The sequence below is a fragment of the Triturus cristatus genome, chromosome 3_2 (genome assembly GCF_964204655.1).
Source record: "Triturus cristatus chromosome 3_2, aTriCri1.1, whole genome shotgun sequence".
Taxonomy (NCBI): Eukaryota; Metazoa; Chordata; class Amphibia; order Caudata; family Salamandridae; genus Triturus; species Triturus cristatus.
The window spans coordinates 310,637,720-310,657,062 of record NC_140584.1 but is presented as its reverse complement, the minus strand read 5'-3'; the positions used below and the strand labels follow the sequence as shown (position 1 = coordinate 310,657,062).

At 44.4% G+C, this 19,343-nt stretch overlaps 1 protein-coding gene across 2 annotated transcripts in view; it reads left to right on the top strand.

Annotated features, from left to right (window-relative positions):
* CEP85 (centrosomal protein 85) overlaps nucleotides 1-19,343 on the top strand; it is a 300,410-nt gene that overhangs the window by 91,631 nt on the left and 189,436 nt on the right. For both annotated transcript variants that reach the window (XM_085647752.1, XM_085647753.1), the window contains exon 9: nucleotides 2,323-2,477. In XM_085647752.1, coding sequence (XP_085503878.1) covers nucleotides 2,323-2,477 — 155 coding nt within the window. The remainder of the gene's footprint in view (nucleotides 1-2,322; nucleotides 2,478-19,343) is intronic.

The following is a 19,343-nucleotide window of genomic DNA, read 5'->3' as shown; positions in this document are numbered from 1 at the left end:
GCTCACATTAATAATGGCATATCTTCAAGTTGGAATGTCTACCTGATCTCTTTGATGCTATTAGAGTAGCTTAATATCTGTGGATAGTAACCAGTATAAATCATGTGACTAAAAGCAGACTTGTTAGCCACCACACCTTGAATGGACAGTTGTAACGTACACAAGTCTTCATGGGCCTGATGGTGTATCTAATGATGTGCAATGGGTTGTAATATGCAGGCATAAATTCATGATATGTCCAAAAACGTGTCCCTCTAAGATGTCGACGTTCTTGCTGCAAAGATCTACTTTAAATGTAGCAAATGAGAGGCACTTCATTACATTTGAACTATTTTATTTGAAACTTTCATAATCTAATATTGGAGCTCTCTCCTACCCATTGCATCTGTCTCTAGGCCCGGGCTGTATTTTATGTTAAATAAAAGGGTAGTTGATTTACAGCATCAGCTTAAGGGTGAAGTACCACCAGCTGTTACTAAATCACACTCTAGTGTTGGGCAATTGCAAGATGATTTACGGTTGTTTCTACAAGTGGTTGCTATGTGGTGCTGTGCTCCTTGGCACCAGCACCTTTCATCCTATTTGAACTTGTATCGCATCATCTGCTCTTAGTTTGGTGTTTTCTAGGGTTTAGCAATTTACAGATTGCACACAAATTAAAGGGACACTTGACAATGAGGGAGTGATTTCAGGATGCAAGTAGGCAAACACTACCCTATCACTAGTAGTAGGCGATGGCCTTTTCCGACTACAGAGGTATGTTTGAGCACCGATGGAGTTCTTAGCCCCAGACTTCTGCTGTAAGAGTGAAATTGGTGGCTAAACAAGAAAGAAGGAACCCATAGGTCTTTCCATTTTGATATTCCTTAAGGATTCATTTTCCAGGGTTTCTAGACTTCTTGCACTGTGCACCAATTCTGTGGCCTTTCTGTCTATTGTGGCAGCATTGCAGATGCCAAGTCGCCCAATTGAGACTTGCTGCTAAGAATTGAGTGTACACAAACCGATATCTTAGACGCACTGGACCTAATGAACTAACCTACAGAACATTTAGTGACACAAATGGTACTTGTCTGTGATGGGTGTTTGTCAGTGCTTAATTTGAGCCAGTGGTTTCCAGTGCTTGGCGCTGGTACATTGTCAACACCGGCATTTAGGACAGCCTGCCAAATGTCGGCGCGGTTTATATAAGTTTGCAATGAGCACATCTGTAGTTGTTTAATAATCCATATACATTAAAATGACTAATTCCTGTCGCCCAAAACTGTAAGAATAGCTTAGGCGGCCTGTATTAGTCATTTTTAATGAATATTAAAAGTTTGAACTGTCTCACTTGTAGGATTGTGATGGTTAATTTTGTTGGTGTGGTCACTGGCAGCAGCAATGGGTGGTGCAAGCTGCAGTGGCCTCCAGACAAGGGCCCCAACACTTTTTGTTTTTACAAATTAAGCACTGGTGTTCGGTGAGATGAGTAGAGGATGATACTGATATTTACCAGGTGATAAAATGCTGATAAGGAGATAAACAGTACCGCATAGGGGGAAAAAGAGTGAAAGAGAAGATGCAACACTAGAAATGGGATACACAGAGTTAAATTGTGCTATGCCAGAGAGTGGCTCAGTGGGAGTGTAATTTAGTAAGTTGTCTAGAATTCCTATTTAAGTACTCTGGAAAGGAGGGGAGTTAGTGTTGGGAGTGGAAAGGAGACTGTCGGTGGCAAGGGGTGGCAATGCTGCTATGGGAAGATTAAAAGTGAGAATGAACATGCTCCGTATGGATGGAGCAGAAAGGACCTGAATTCAAACTAGGATTGTGGTTCAGCACTGCTAATCCCGGCACTCAGAGTTGCTCCTAAATCACACTTTTCACAATCCTATTTAAGTCCTTCAAGCGACCCCTTCGTTCTGAGAAGTAATTCAGAGTACACCTAAGAATGGTGAGGCAACTTAGTGATGTATATTGGGGGCTACTAGGGGTGAGACAAAGTATTGCTGTACTACGACAATGCAAAATAGTGCTAAATGGTGATGGACTCCTCAGTACTCTGCAGTGGAATGTTTGTGGATGTCTAGTGAGAGGACACGCTGTTACTGTATTCAGGTCACTCTACTGAAAGATGAGGTAGCCCTATAAGGGGGTATAACAATGGAGGAACGGTGCCCCCAAAGGAGAAACTATAGTTGCGGGCAGGAAATTGGTGTGCAAGTGGGACTCGAGACTTGGTAGTTGTACCATTATTGGGTGGAGGGTTAAGTCACAAGGTATATGAATTTTCAAAATTATGCATTTTAATTATACTGTATTGTGGCTGTTAACTTGTAGTTGAAGGAGATGAGCGAGAAGTGCTCAGAACTGCTAGAGAAGGTGTCTGAGCTTGAAAGAACCCTAACGGATGCTCGAACAGCTTGCCGAGAGAGAGACGCCCAGATTGAGAATGAGAAACGGAGGGTGCTGGAGCTAGTCACAACTGTTAAAAGGTATGCAAGCAAATCTAGTCTTCATCCTTGTCCTCCCTCCATCAAACAAATCTTTACCAGTTTCATTAAGAGTGATCCCGGCAAGAAAGTGAATTCCGAGCACAATGACAAGTTTTCTTTAGACTTCTAAAATCAGACGCTAAACAATTGTCTAAATGTACAAGATTACTGGACCGTTCTACTGACTTTGATAAACCAAGTTTCAGGAGAAGTCAGTGAACCGTTGCATGGGTACATTTGGGAGAATATAGGAAGTCCTTTGCAGATTTTCAATAATCTGATGCACCTTCACCTCCTTTGATTCTTTTTAATTAACCAGTTTTGAGTCCAATTTACTTTAAGGATGCATAGTGTAGCAATTAATTTCTATTGCTACTACCCACCCTGTTCAGGAACACTCATTAAGATTTTTAAAAATCCCAATTTTATTATACTAAGTTTAAGACACTGTATTTTTTGTGGGATGTGCAGATAAGTTTGGATCTCTTTCCAGAGGTTTTCTTCCCTAATCTTGACATGACTCCCAATGATTGCATTACTTATAAAAGTCTTGCACAAGTCTTCTGCCTCTGAGGGCTGAGTTGCTGTAATCCATTAGTGATTCATATTGACAGTCTACCCAGTGAGTTTTGCTTCCAATCAGTGGGGTACTGTCAAAGCCTAATGTTTTCTAACATTTGCCCAGGGACATGGTCTCTCAACTCTTCTTGCTCTGTCAAGCTTCTTAGCTGTAGCTAAATTGCCATTTGTAACCTGAAAAGATATTTGCATGCTGCTTGAACATGACAAAAGTATGCTTGCACCTATCAAATTTCAGAAACCTTCAAAGCCACCATACTTCCAGACATCCTGCAGCTGAAGAGCACAATTTCTTCTGATATGAATATAGCAGATTGTTACATATAAGTGGGTTTAGAAAATATACATACATGTTTAAGTGGCACAGAAGGAGATAGTCTTGGTCATTAGCTTCTGCAGACAATCTTTTAATTGATTTATGTTCACCGTGTGCCTCACTTTGGAAGCAGCCATGTGCAAATCAGCCTCGACCCTCCTCCAATAGGAAGAATCGAGCCCGAACCACCGGCACAGGTCCTCCCTGATCTGGAACTCTAGCAGACCAATACCCGATTCACGTTGGTTTCTCCAGACAAAGGCACATTCAGATAGTTACTTTGAAACAGTAAGGGTTTGGGTTGTTGCACCAGACATCTGCATGCGTCTGTGGCTGTTCATCTGTTTGTTGCCAGATTTGTGTATAAAGAAATGTTCACAATGAATTGTATCACTCTGATCATCCAAGCTTCTGCAGTGCACGTGTGTTCAATTGTCTTTAATCATAAAGGTATGTGTATTTACACATTGCTTTTGCTGTCTGTGGTTTTTTTTAACACTTTATTTTCAAAAAGGAGGAGATAGTCATAATAATGGAAGGTAATATACTCTAGCCTGTGCCTTAGGTTTCCTAATTATTCAAGACCTACTGAACACTATTGTTCGTTTTGGTCAGTGTGAGACACCAGGGTACTCCCAAGTAAGGTACCACAAGTTCACAAGTTGATGCACACACATGCTATCCAGTACTCCCCCCTCCCACCCCCCCTTAACTGACTTTATTTAGCATGACTGGGGTATAATACAGGCAGTGTAATACCTTAAAATGTTATAATCAATGCATGGAGATGGTCTTGTTCAGGAAGTCTATTATTGTGTGGTTGTGAACCACAGTTCAGAGGCAGCCCTCATTGCAGCTACCGATGATATCAGAGCATCCTCGACCGAGGGGAAAAATGGCCGCACTCATCGTCCTCTATCTCTCCGCAGCATTTGATACTTTCTCCCATAAGTCACTAGCCCGAAAGCTTTGGCACTTTGGTATCTGCGGACTGGCCCTCAAGTGGATATCTTCCTTCCTGACAGACGGAACTCCATAAATTAAGTTCCAATAAGCCTTTGTAATCTGCGTCGTAGTTCCTAAGCCCTTAGGCTAGCACGACTACCAATCCTCTCTTGGGCTGGTGTTCTGCTTGGGTTGTCGGATCAGATAGAACCCGCTCAATAGAGCCTCTTTAACCCAAATCAGAACGTTACCCTCTCCCTAGGGCCTATTCACAAGAACACACCTATATATATATATATATATATATATATGTACCACCCAAGGACAGGGAATTCCTATTACATGGATATATATATATATATATATACATATATATATATATATATATATATATATATACATACATATATACATATATAGTAGCCTCGCGGTCTTGGACAGACCCAGGACTTCCTGCCCAGACGGCAGCCTCACCCTCGCGGTCTCAAACAGACCCAGGATTTCCTACCCAGACGGCAGTCTCAGCCTCGCGGTCTTAGACAGACCCAGGACTTCCTGCCCAGACGGCAGTCTCAGCCTCGCGGTCTCAGACAGACCCAGGACTTCCTACCCAGACGGCAGTCTCAGCCTCGCGGTCTCAGACAGACCCAGGACTTCCTACCCAGACGGCAGCCTTCACGAGTTCATCCTATGATCACTATAACATACGACAAGGGAATCAGTGTATCAGATCACACAAGAACTGCCAGTTTGAGCACAACCTGTTCTCTGGTTCGAGGGGCTCCTTTCTCCCCTATTCAGTTACCACTTACCGGATCAGGGTTAACATCTGTTCATGTTGAGTTGCAGCTGACTAAAAGAATAGGCTACCCTCTTATACAAGAACACGCAGCACATGTTGACTACAAACTGACTTTATTATATATATATATATATATATATCATATACGCAAGCACATAATGTAATGTAACACATAACCTGTAAAGAAAAGTGAAAGATTAGGTTGTACACTCTAATAAGAAAGGGGTCGACATCACCTTAGTCGTGTGTAGCCTGCACTCAATGGTCATCTAGGTCCCCTTCTCGTCTGTGCCTCGGCTCGCCCGGAGATCACACCTACGTAGCTCCCTTCTCCGAGTCACTGGGACCTCTTCCTCATCGGCTACTCTCTCCTCTCTGGCAATTCTGCTAGAAGAGTAACTGTCTCTTGGTCTTTCTCCGTCCTCAAGTTTGTCATCTGTCTTCCCTGGAATAAGTAGTAGCTTTTCTGCTAATGGCTAGGTGCCGCCTATGGATTGAAAGAATAAGTGTCCGTATCTGCCTCAGGCTTTCACTAATATAGAGGTGCATTTTCTCATGGAAAATTCCAGCCCATAACCTGCCGCCCACCAAATTCTTGTACCTCCCCGTGCCAAGGACACTTTCCCAGCCGGCCGGCCTGATGTAGCGTCTTCGGCATGAAGAAAAATACAATCCTTCGATAAGGGCCGGTCTGAACCGGTTCTCTCCAAGCGAATAACACCTCATAACTAAAACATCCCCTGTAACTTGGAAACATCTCAAGCTGCTGGAGCAGAAAGAAAGATGGAGTCTCCCCCGTTTGAGGCCTACCAGGCCTGAATTCAACACGGCTCCATGAAATACCCTCACTACAGGGCAGGTTATCCCTAAGACTAACAAATCTATCCCCTAGGATATGTGTGCAAGCCCTAATCTATGGGGAAGAACACAGGATCATGTCGAAGTGCCTAGTAAATAGACTTCATTCACTACTCTAACCCTTAGGCTTGAATGGTAATAGACTGAAGTCACCCTAATCACCCATCAACACAATAGGGCCGGGAAAATCGAGCAGTACAGCTGGCCAACAGGTTAGGAACCAGTCAAGGGAGTCACCTAGGTACAGTTTCTCGTCGAGCCCAGCAATCTTCAAGTCCTCACAAACTTTTACCAGGATTGTGGTTCGAGCAAAGAAGTGGTCCTGATGCTGGGAATACTAGATTCTGAGAAGATGCCAAGTAAGATACTGAAGATGCTAGAGCTGGGGAAGAGATGTATGTAAGTGCTCCTGGGGCCAATCCAGAGTCAAATAACATCCGGGGTAGTCTCCAGCCTCAGGAATTGATCTCCCACATGCCTCTGAGAAGTCTAGTGCACATCCAGTTGCCACCCACTAGTTGACTGGTCTCCAGTTGCAGCAGTCTTCAGCGATTGTCCACAGATGAGCCTCTTTCTTGCAGGAGGACCAGGGTCCACACTGATGACCGCCACAGGTCCCACAAACTTGGGAACACCTCGGGCAGGTCAGGACTCTGCCTCCCAGCAGGCACTCTGGCGGGCAGGTGATCCTGGGCACAAGTACAGCATTCAGCTTTTGGTTCCCTGGCGGTGAACAAGGGGCTAACCACCTAACCCTTTGAGTCAATTCTTCTGTCCTGGCGCTAGTGGTCTCTGTAGGGACAGTCTCTGCGAGTCTCTCTGGTTCAGCAGTGGCGGCGCATTATTTGGTGCAGCCTGTTTTAACTGGATCTGGGGAGCAACAGTGCAGTCTTTCTTCAGTTCTGGAGTTCTTCTGAGAGGGGACACAGCAGGTGCAGTACTCTTTGCAAGTACCTTGTGTTCAGTAGGTACAGCCCTTCCTTGGTGCGGCCTTAATTTACTGGGTCCAGGGAGCACCAAGGCGGTTCTTTTTCTGCCTTCTTGCCAGTCCAGCAGTGATCTGAGGACTGTGGGTCTGTGGTGCAACTTTTATGCCATCTTCTCGTGTGTGGGAGAGGAGGACTCACTGGGCAGTAGCTCTCACAAGGTTACCCTTCCAACTTTGTCACTTTCTGGGGGTTTGGCTCTAAACAATCCCAGGATAACCAAGTTAGTGCAAGCCTTCTTCCACTGTGGCAAGTCCTGGGCAAACCCTCGGGGTGTACCCAGCATAATGTGCCACTCCTCCTGGAAAATATTTTCTGCAACAGTTTTTTTTTTCCCCCCCTCAGAGGAGATGCTAGCCTACACAAAGGAGCAGGCTACCAAAGATGTGATTGCCCAGCTTCAAACAGGCTACTGCCTCAGTGAAGCAAATGGTAATCTGTGGCCACTGCCCAGTAGACAGCCTGCTTCCTCCCTTCAGCATTTCTCCTTGTTCCTAGTAAGCCTGGGCAAAGCACTACACTACGCTTGCGTAGTTTGCAAAGTTTGCGCTACTTCGCGCTACGCGAATTGCACGTAGCACAGTGCAAACACGCGTAGCGTATGCAACGGTCATTTTTTGCTTGCTCGCGGTCCTCAACGTCAAGTTGGCGACCGCGAACAAGCAAAATGACATCCCGGCGAGACTTTTTTCGCGATCCGCAACATCAAGTTGCCAATCGCGAGCTTGGAAAATAAACCTCCCGGCGAGCTTCTCAACGCGGGGAGGTCAGGTTTCTCATTGCGAGTGGTCGCGTATGCTCGCGAACTCTCGCGATGAGAAACTACCAGTCCCCTTTGAGAAAGCTGCCGCTCGAGTAGAAATCTACTCGAGCAGCAGAAAATGACCGCTTGCACTGTGCAAGATGCAGTTTGCACTGATTGCACAGTGCCGGATGCTTGTCCGCACTGTGCAATCAGTGCCAACGGCATCTTGCACAGTGTACTACGCAGTTTGCGTAGCTCGCGAAGTGCACTTCGCGTAGCTACGCGTAGCGCTACTTCGCAAACTACGCCCAGGGTTAGTTCCTAGGGGTGCTTCAAACTTCTTAGCAGGGGGCAGCCTGGATTCTTGGGTGACAGCTGCTGCAGATGAACAGGAAAGGCTACCGAAGGTTTGGGCAACAAAGTGGTGACTTTTTAATGTCACCTTTCTAGTAAAAGTTACCTTTACCTCTGATCTTAGCAAGGAGTCCTGTTTAATGAAACCATTAATTACTCCAGTATTGGAACTTTCATAGATTCACATTCTTGAATCATTCCCAGTCGTCGAGATGGGAGTCCCAGTAGCTAAAAATAGCAATGCAATGCTATACTCGTCTCTTCCAGGGGATCCTCATCACTATTCATAAGCACTGAATATTCCTGCCCATGTGCAGGAACCCCAGAAATAATACAAATTATAAATGGGGAGAAAAAAAAAGAATATATATATATATATATATATATATATATATATATATATATATATATATATATATATAACATAACTTAAAAAAACCATAGGTTTCACACATCATCAGCAGTGGATTGCGGTCGCGCGAGTTATATGTAGCTGAACTAACTATAACGGGGAATTTCAATGTTTTTTTACGAGTGAAATGTCCAGCTAACTATAACATGTGTGAAACCTATGGTTTTTAAGTGAATATATATATATATTTACTTAAAAAACCGTAGGTTTCACACATGTTCTAGGTAGGTGGATATTTCACTCGTAATAAACCAATGAAATTCCCCCGTTGTAGTTGGTTCAGTTAACTATAACTCGCGCGCCCGCAATCCTGCTCATGACTTCACATATTACATCACTCATGACATGGTCAGTGGCATCACTCATGACATCATCCTTGTGATAGAGTGGCGGTCGCGCGAGTTATAGTTATCTGAACTAACTATAACGGGGGAATTTTATTGGTTTTTTACAAGTGAAATATCCACCTAACTATAACATGTGTGAAACCTATGGTTTTTTAAGTGAATTTGCAATGTTTTTTAAATGCTAATTCCTAACTATAACGTGTGTGAAACCTATGGTTTTTTCAGTGAATTTGTACGGTTTTTTCAATGCTAAGGTATGTATTTTTTTTTATATATTTATTTTACAATAAACTGTATTAAATATATATATTTTTTTTTTTTGTTTTTTCACTGTGCGCGCACGCCCTCGATTTAAAAAATAAAATAAATTTTTTTTAAAAATGTTTCTGCCTTCGGGGTCCTTCAGGGACCCCCTGACAAAGGCTAGGGGGTCGGGAACTCTCTACCCTGCCCCCTTTTCACGTTCGCCACCTTCCTTTTTCACTCTCGCACTGAAAACAAACAAAATGGCAGCCGACACTTCCTGATTTCGACCGATTCAAACGTTGACCAACATGTAACCACCAATCAGAATTACGCTCGCGCACGTTAGGGTGCGCGGACGGTGCGCGCTTATAGATATGTATATGCTTTTAAATGCTATTTTCTCAGGAACTACTGAACAGATTGACTCCTTATATGCAAAAGGCACTTCCCTGACCTGAGGACTACCTCTCTGCCAAATTTCAAGTAATTCTGTTCAGCCTGTACCTTCGCTCCTTCCCTGAAAGTCTCGGGGGGATTCGTCAAGCGGGGGCTGAGAAAAAGGGGGGGGGGGGTCCCAAAACGCGTTTTCCCCATGCATTTTTCCATAGGCCCTTTAGTCCAAGCTACAGCCTGAACGGCTGAACAGAATTACTTGAAATTTGGCAGAGAGGTATTCCTCAGGTCAGGGATGTGCCTTTTGCAGGTCTGGTGTAAATCTGTTCAGTATTTCCTGAGAAAATAGCATTTAAAAGCATATATATATCTATAGGCGCGCACCGTGCGCGTATGGTAAAACTTACCGTACGCGCACGCTGCCGTGCGCGAGCACGATTCTGATTGGTTGTTAGATCTTAGTAAACATTCGAATCGGTCGAAACCAGGAAGTGTTGGCCGCCATTTTGTCTCTCGCAGTCTGAGGGGGTGAAAAACAAAGGTGGAGAACGTGAAAAGGGGGCAGGGTGGACAGTTCCTGACCCCCTAGCCTTTGTCAGGGGGTCCCAGAAGGACCCCCAAGGGCCAAAATTTCCTTTAATTTTTTTGCGAAAAATCGCGGAGTACGCGTAGCGTGCGCGTACGGTAGAAACGGAAAAATTCCGCGAACTGCGTAAAGTGGGCGCGCAGTGCGCGAAGCGCACCGTGCGCGTACGGTACGCGCACGGTGAAAAACCTTAAAAAAAAAAAACATAACTTGGCATTTAAAAAAACGTACAAATTCACTGAAAAAAACCATAGGTTTCACACACGTTGTAGTTAGGAATTAGCATTTAAACCTTGCAAATTCACTTAAAAAACCATAGGTTTCACACATGTTATAGTTAGCTGGACATTTCACTCGTGAAAAACCATTGAAATTCCCCCGTTATAGTTGGTGCAGGCAACTATAACTCACGCGACCGCAATCCTCTGCTGATGACGTCAGATATGACATCACTGATGACATATGTGTCTTTCTGAAAAAAATATATTTGTAATCTATGTATAGCTAAAAATTAATGGAAGAAGACATGGGTAAATAAGTGTCTAAATACAGTGATGTAATATCTGACGTCATCAGCAGAGGATTGCGGTCGCGTGAGTTATAGTTGCCTGCACTAACTATAACGGGGGAATTTCAATGGTTTTTCACGAGTGAAATGTCCAGCTAACTATAATATGTGTGAAACCTATGGTTTTTTAAGTGAATTTGCAAGGTTTTTTAAATGCTAATTCCTAACTATAACGTGTGTGAAACCTATGGTTTTTTCAGTGAATATATATATATATATATATATATATATATATATATATATGCTCCCAGGTTGCCCATCATTAAGAAGCACTCTAACCACAGTGTAAAGCTGTAGGCTTTTATTCGTTATGGTAACGGTCCATCACACAGATCTCCTTCAAAACAGCTGCTCCGTATACCTGACTCGTTTCAAAGACAAAGCTCCTTCCTCAGAGGCTTAATGGAGAAGGTACGTGTTGTTCAGGTCACTCCCCTTATTTAAATGCTCATAGCATGCCCATGATTTGCTGTTCAAGAAGCTTGGTCTTTGAAACGCGTCCGGTATACGGAGCAGCTGTTTTGAAGGAGATCTATGTGACGGGCCGTGACCATATCGAATAAAAGCCTACAGCTTTACACTGTGGTTAGAGTGCTTCTTAACGATGGGCAACCTGGGAGCATGATATATATATATATATATATATATATATATATATATATATATATATATATATATATATATATATATATATATATATATATATATATATATATATATATATATATATATATATATATATATATATATAATCTCTGCGAGCTTGCCCACCACTTCGTTCTGCTAGAAAGGAGGCAAGAGTAGACCCAAATTTCTTGAGTAGTGATTTATTCAGCAATCACCATGTCGCTATATATATATATATATATATATATCCTACTGGCGGTCGCCAGTAGGTAGTTATAGTTAGGACCACGTTTCCTTAGGAAATCCGCAACATTCTATTTTGAATAACTTTGGCGCCGGTCGACGAATCCTCGCGAATTTTTCAAAATAGGTGGGGCGCTACGCTCCGCTCCTACCCTGAAAGTCTCGGGGGGGATTCGTCAAGCGGGGGCTGAGATAAAAGGGGGGTCCCAAAACGCGTTTTTCCCATGCATTTTTCCATAGGACCTTTAGACAGGGCTACAGCCCGAACGGCTGAACAGAATTACTAGAAATTTGGCAGAGAGGTAGTCCTCAGGTCAAGGAAGTGCCTTTTGTAGGTTTGGTGTAAATCTGTTCAGTAGATTCTGAGAAAATAGCCTTTAAATCAATATATATATCTGAGCCAGCTTACGGTGTGCTTACGGTACGCTTACCGTGCGCGTACGGTGGCGTGCGCGAGCGCGATTCTGATTGGCTCTTAGATCTTAGTAAACATTCGAATCGGCCGAAACCAGGAAGCGGCGGCCGCCATTTTCTCTCTCGCACTGAGAGTGATGTTTAAAATATAAAGCACAAAAACATGTAAAGGGGCTGTTTAGACAGCTCCCACACACATAGCAATGTTGAGGGAGTCCCCAAAGATCCCCAAGGCCAAAACCGGAATTTTTATTTTTTCGCTAATTTCGCCGATTACGCTTACCGTACGCGTACGGTAAAAAATTATAAAAAAAAAAAAAATTATCCACACTCTCTCCACCCCGTGTGCAAATGGTTCCCGAAGGGCACCATTTGTGCATGGCTTATAACATAAATGAAAAATTAAAATATTACCTTTCAAAACGAAGTGCATCATATGTCCTCCATGTGCGCACGGTGCGCGAAGCGCATCGTGCGTACATGGCCCATCTAGCGTAACGTGGGCACGCAGTGCGCATAGCGCACCGCGTGCCCACCGTGCGTGCACGGCACTAACTGCGTAAAGTGGGCGCGCGGTGCGCGAAGCGCACCGTGCGCGCACGGAACGAACTGCGTTAAGTGGGCGCGCACGCCACGAATGGCGTAAAGTAACTTAGCATTTAAAAAACCGTACAAATTCACAGAAAAAACCATAGGTTTCACACATGTTATAGTTAGCGGAAATTTTACTGATAAAAAACCAGTGAAATTCCCCCGTTATAGTTAGTGCAGGTAACTATAACTCACGCGACCGCAATCTTCTGCTGATGACATATGTGTCTTTATGAAAAAAAAATATTTGTAATATATGTATAGCTAAAAATGTATGGAAGAAGACATGGGCAAATAAGTGTCTAAATACAGTATTAGCATCAGCAGAGGATTGCGGTCGCGTGAGTTATAGTTGCCTGCACTAACTATAACGGGGGAATTTCATTGGTTTTTTATCAGTAAAATTTCCGCCAACTATAACATGTGTGAAACCTATGGTTTTTTCAGTGAATTTGCAAGGTTTTTTAAATGCTAATTCCTAACTATAACGTGTGTGAAACCTATGGTTTTTTCAGTGAATATATATATATATATATATATATATAATCTCTCGTACCAATGAAGCCCCCATCTAGGAGGCTAAACAATGCAATAACAAACTGCTTTCGCAAACACACAATGAATGTTTAAAAAGACAGGAGAGCAAGTACCACTTGAACTCTTGTTTTAATGAGTAAAGCTCATGAAAAAACTTGAAAAAAGCAGACTGTTAGCCTACGGGCTGCATTGTAAACCAATAGCATAGAAAATGAAAGCATTTGCACACAAAACTGGCACTGTGCTTTTAAGGCAACCATGACCCCCAGCTTCCCATCATGCCTCGGGGGTGACAGGTCAGTTGTTCTTTCCGACTCCTTCAGACGGGACCCTGTATTCACAGCTCTCCCTTTTTTTTCTTTTTTTCTTTTTTTTTTTTTTTACTTTTCTGTCAGAAATTGTCTAGTTTTTAGTGGACTTTTTGCTTTCACTCGACGTCTTTTGGCTTTAGAGTGAAGGTTAAACCTTTCTGGAGTTCCAGAAAAGTTTTTTTTTTTTTCTGTCAAAAATGCCTTCCTTATTTGATCCTTGCCCTGCCTGTGGCAAAAAGGCTAGATCAGATACACACTCTGTGTGTATACTCTGCTTCCCTGATTCTCACTCTTCTGCCACCTGTCTTCACTGCAAGAAGTTGTCGAGGAACCATCAAGGACAGGGAGAGAATTCGACTATATGGCCTCTCTGAAAGAGGTAGGTCTCCAGTGAGGCAACAGAAAAAGAGAACACGGTCGATGTTCGGAGCTACCGGCGGTGAAGCAGCAGCAGACGTCATCTAAGACTACGGTGTTGCAGGTGCATCACACTTCTATGAAGTCGAAGACGGCGCTCTCCATGTCGACTAAGGTAAAGTGCCCTTCGTTGTCGTCAACCAGGTGACGTTCAATGTTGAGGAGCAAATCTCCGTTGATGCTGGCTAGGCGTTCGACGTCGAGACAGATCGCTCCGTCGCCAGCTCGACGGCGATCGACGTCGAGGCACGTCTCAGTGCAGAGATCTTTGACGTAGAGACACATAACTCCGATGTCGAAGCACACTGGCGGTCGACGTCGAGACACCGCTCATCAGAGCAGAGGCAGTTGACGTCAAAGCAAGGCACTCCGTCGGCGTCAGCCAGACGTTCAAGGTCGAGGCACCAATAGACTTCGAGACTGAGTCCTCCTTCGAAGAGGAGACGGTCAATGTCGAGGCAAGCATCACTGTCGCCCGGACGACGATCGACGTCGAGGAGGCAGTCTGTCCAGAGAGAAAGTTCAAGATCGACGTCGAGGCCGCAGTCTAGAGCGGCTATACATCTAGTAAGCCTTTCTCCGTCAACAGGTTCTCGCTTCTCCCCTCAGATTATCATCGTCCAGATCTCCGGAAGTAGTGATCTGTACGTCTAGCAGTCCAGTGTCCACTGGGCATCCTGATTCAGCGGACAGGCCTGCACAAACCGAGGGAAGAAAATCTCCTCATGCACGCTCTCCTGAGGGACGAGAAAGCAAAGATCACCTTCTATCCATCTCTCACCGAGATGGAACCGGCCTCTTCATCACTGGGCCACAGCTCCAGCAACAGGGGCTCCACACTACTCAAGCCCCCTCCACAGGTCTCCGTTGGCTCGACTGGTGCAGGCTGTGGACAGGGATCGTACTCCAAGAGGCTGAGATCACAGTCGCACTCCTGCACACTCTTCCAGAAGGAGATCCAGAAGCGGGAGGAGAAGGCACAGATCTCCAATACCGTCCTACACACACACACACACACACACACACACACACACACACACACGCACACGCACTCACACCTCCCCACACCAACTCTCTTACTGACAGCCCACTGTCTAGGGTCTCTCCGGTGGATGATGTTGGCTCTTTCCAGGATGTGCACTCCAGAGGGGCAGGTAAACTGAACATCCCTATGCCGACTCGGCAGAGCTCGTCTTAAGTTATCTTTGAGAATTTACACCAGAGGGCTGCATCTAGACCGCTGTTGCCATTGGTGCCGGGGCTACTCCAACCAGTCATGGACATTTTCCTCACGCTGGCGACCCTCAAGACCGCGCCGGCTAGGATTCTAATTGCAAATGATCACGAAGAGTGGCGAGCTTTCACAAAGGACCAGTGGGTGTTAGCTGTGCTGCAGAATGGGTACTTTTCAACACCTTCCCCCCCCTCAATCCCTCCAGTTCCTTCATCGTGCCAACAGATAAAGATATTGCAGAGCGAAGTTGCCACCCTTCTGCGAAAATCAGCCATCGAGAAGGTGCCAATATCGCAGCGAGGTTGAGGGGTCTACTCAAGATACTTCTTGGTAAAGAAGGGTCGAAAATCAGAATACAGACCCATTCTGGATCTGCGAACACACAACACGTCAATTAAAAAGTAGAAGTTTTGCGTGTTGGCTCCATCAAATATATCCACATCTCAGACCGGGAGATTGGATGTGTTCGCTGGAACTGAAAGATGCCTACTTTCATGTTCTGGTCAGTCAACATCACAGGCAATATCTGAGATTCCTGGTGGGATCGTCCCACTACCAATTCAAAGTGCTACCCTTTGGGTTGAAGTCAGCTCCCCGAGTGTTAACGAAGTGCATGGCAGTGGTGGACAGCAAAATGCCGTCAGTTCGTCAGATTGCCTCCCTGTTAGGGTCGATGGCATCCTGCATTTTCCTGGTCCCCAATGCCAGGCTGAGAATGCGTCCTGTGCAGCAGGATCTGGAGGACAAATGGGATCAACAAACAGCTCGCTGGGACGACAAGATAAATCTCTCAAACACAGCAAGAAAATCCATCCCATGATGGATGAAGGAGAATATGCAAGTAGGGATTCCTCTTCATTAGGAACCTCTCTCTGATGCTGATCACTGACGCCTCCCTCCAAGGCTGGGGAGCTCACATTGGGTCTCTCCAGACACAAGGGCAATGGTCTTCAAAAGAGCGCTCATATCGCATAAACATGTTGGAGCTGAGAGCCGTTTATCTGGCACTCGTGGCTTTCCTCCCTTCGATTCAGGCAAACTCCATTCTAGTACAGTGGGACAATACCACCACCATGTACTACCTGAACAAACAGGGAGGATCTCGCTCACGGACTTTGTCACTGGAAGCTCAAGCTCTCTGGCATTGGCTCCTGGCACAGAACCTATAGATCACAGCTGTACATCTGCTGGGGGGAGCAGAACTCACAAGCGGATGCTCTCAGTTGACACTTCGAGGACCGACAAGACTGGGTACTCAACGACTAGGTTGTCGAAGACATTGTCCAGGCGTGGGGTCATCCCAGCATCGACCTCCTTCACAGACGACGAAAATACAAATTGCCTAGACTTCGCCTCAAGTTTCTATTGGCCAGGGTCTAAGGGGGAATGCCCTTTTGATAGACTGGTCAGGGGCGTGTGTGTACGCCTTACCACCCCTTCCTCTCATCCCGAAAGTGGTGAACACTCACTCACTCACTCACTCACTCACTCACTCACTCACTCACTCACTCACTCACTCACTCACTCACTCACTCTCCGGAATGGCCGAGGCAATGGTAGTACCCCGACCTTCTGCACCTGTCAGAATACCCACACAGGAGACTGACGTGCAGACCGGATCTGCTGTCCAAGATGAACGGAAGGATTCATCACCCCAACCTTCCCTCACTGAACTTGGCAGCATGGCTCCTGAGGTCCTCCAGTATGGTCATTTAAGGCTGCCAAAAGACTGCATGACCATCTTAAAAGAAGCTAGGAGACTGTCCACTAGACACTCATATGCTTGCAAGTGGAAACGTTTTTATTTGTGGTGTGTACAAAACAATTGTAGCCCCACCAACGGGCAGGAAGAGTCATTTTACCATAACTGCTTCACCTAGCTAGGGCAGGCTTAAAGTTCCCTTCCATTAAGGTGCATCTAGCAGCCATTACTGAATATAGGCGTTCGTCTTCTCAGCCGTCCTTCTTTCAGTTGCAGGTTGTGAAGGACTTATTACAAGGTCTTAAAAAGGTCTACCCTCCGGTCCGACCTCCTGCTCCGCCCTGGGAGCTGAACCTGGTGACTTATCCACAAAGCAACCTTGCTACACCTCACGTGGAAGGTAGCTTTCCTGGTAGCCATCACCTCAGCTTGCAAAGTGAGCAAAATACAAGCGCTCTGTTCAAAGGAACCATACACTGTTTTCCATCTCAATAGGGTGGTATTGAGGACTCATCCTTCCTTCCATCCAAAGGTGGTGTCTGATTTCCATGTGAATCATACCATTTTACTTCCGACTTTTTTCCCTAATCCCTCCACTCCAGCTGAGAGGGCTTTGCACTCATTTGACCTAAAAAGAGTTTTAAAGTTCTATCTGGATAGGTCCAAGTCGATTAGAAAGTCTGATCAACTATTCATCAACTATGGGTCGATCAGAGCAGGTTTTCCAGCCTCAAAGCGATCCATCTCCAGGTGGATGGTTTCATGCATCAAGTTAGCTTATCAATTAGCACAAAAGCCCCTTGGGCCTGCTCCCAAGGCGCATTCCACGAGAGGAAAGGCGGCTACGACTGCTTTCCTTCATAACGTGCCTAGCTCTGAGATCTGTAAGGCGGCAACTTTGAGGTCCGTCCATACATTTACAAGGCACTATTGTCTAGATTCAGACACCCAAGTAGGCCAGGCCTCCTTGAGGAATCTGTTCAACAGCTGATTGCTGCTGCTGCTGCTGTTGTAGGTTGGGTCATTCTCTCTCTCATTTACCTGCAGGCGGAAGATGGGCTTGCTATTCTGTTCAGTGCTTATGACTATTGATGAGGATCCCCTGGAAGAGAGGGATAAGTTACTTACCTGTAAACCAAGTTCTCTTCCAGGGGTATCCTCATCACAGTCATAAGCAACCCACCCGCCTCCCCAGGCAAATGAGATTACTTCATTGTTAATCGAGATCTTTGTGCCATGACCTTCAGGGTTACGCAAAGAACAACTGACCTAACTGACACCCCTGAGGCATGATGGGAAGCTAGGGGTCATGGCTGCCTTAAAGGCACAGTGCCAGTTTTGTGTGCAAATGCTTTTTTTCTATGCTGTTGGTTTACTGTGCAGCCTGTAGGCTAACAATGTCTGCTTTTTTGCAGTTTTTTTCATGAGGTTTACTCCTTAAAAAAGAGTTCAAGTGGTACTTGCTCTCCTGTGTTTTTATACATTCATTATGTGTTTGCGAAAGCAGTTTATTGCATTGTGTAGCCTCCTAGATGGGGGCTGCATTGCCATGAGAATTTTTTTTTGTGTTTGTATATATATATATTCACTGAAAAAACCATAGGTTTCTCACACGTTATAGTTAGGAATTAGCATTTAAAAAAACTTGCAAATTCACTGAAAAAACCATAGGTTTCACACACGTTATAGTTAGCTGTACATTTCACTCGTAAAAAACCAATGAAATTCCCCCGTTATAGTTAGTGCAGGCAACTATAACTCACGCGACCGCAATCCTCTGCTGATGCTAATACTGTATTTAGACACTTATTTGCCCATGTCTTCTTCCATTAAATTTTAGCTATACATATATTACAAATATTTTTTTTTCATAAAGACACATATGTCATCAGCAGAAGATTGCGGTCGCGTGAGTTATAGTTGCCTGCACTAACTATAACGGGGGAATTTCATTGGTTTTTTACGAGTGAAATGTACAGCTAACTAAAACGTGTGAAACCTATGGTTTTTTCAGTGAATTTGCAAGGTTTTTTAAATGCTAATTCCGAACTATAACGTGTGTGAAACCTATGGGTTTTTTCTGTGAATACATATATATATATATATATATATATATATATATATATATATATATATATATATGTATATGTATATATATATATATATATATATGTATGTATATATGTATATATATAATAATTTTTATTATTTCCGGGGTCCCCGCACACGGGCGGGAATTTTCAGTGCTTTTGACTTTGAGGATACCCCTGGAAGAAAACTAGGATTACAGGTAAGTAACTTATCCTTACAAACTAGAAACCAGGCCTAGGCCCATTCCAGTTTGGTAACATATCCACCTCCTTTTTGTAAAAGAGACCAAATAAAATCAGCAACCAATCCGGTCGGCCTTGGAACCCTCCTGACAGATCCTCAGACCTTCAGATTTTCTACTGCACATTGTGCTAGGGAATCTCCACTGAGCTCTGCTCAGTTATTCCTTATTTTACTACTTTTGAGAGAATTCTTCAGCTACTTTTTTCACAAATTACTCTTCAATTTTAGTCTGTTCCCTTTTCATCATGGCAGACCAGAAGAAAAAAGGCCTTTTTAGAGCTTGTCCCACCTGCTCTAAAAAGAGGTTTTATGTGGATAA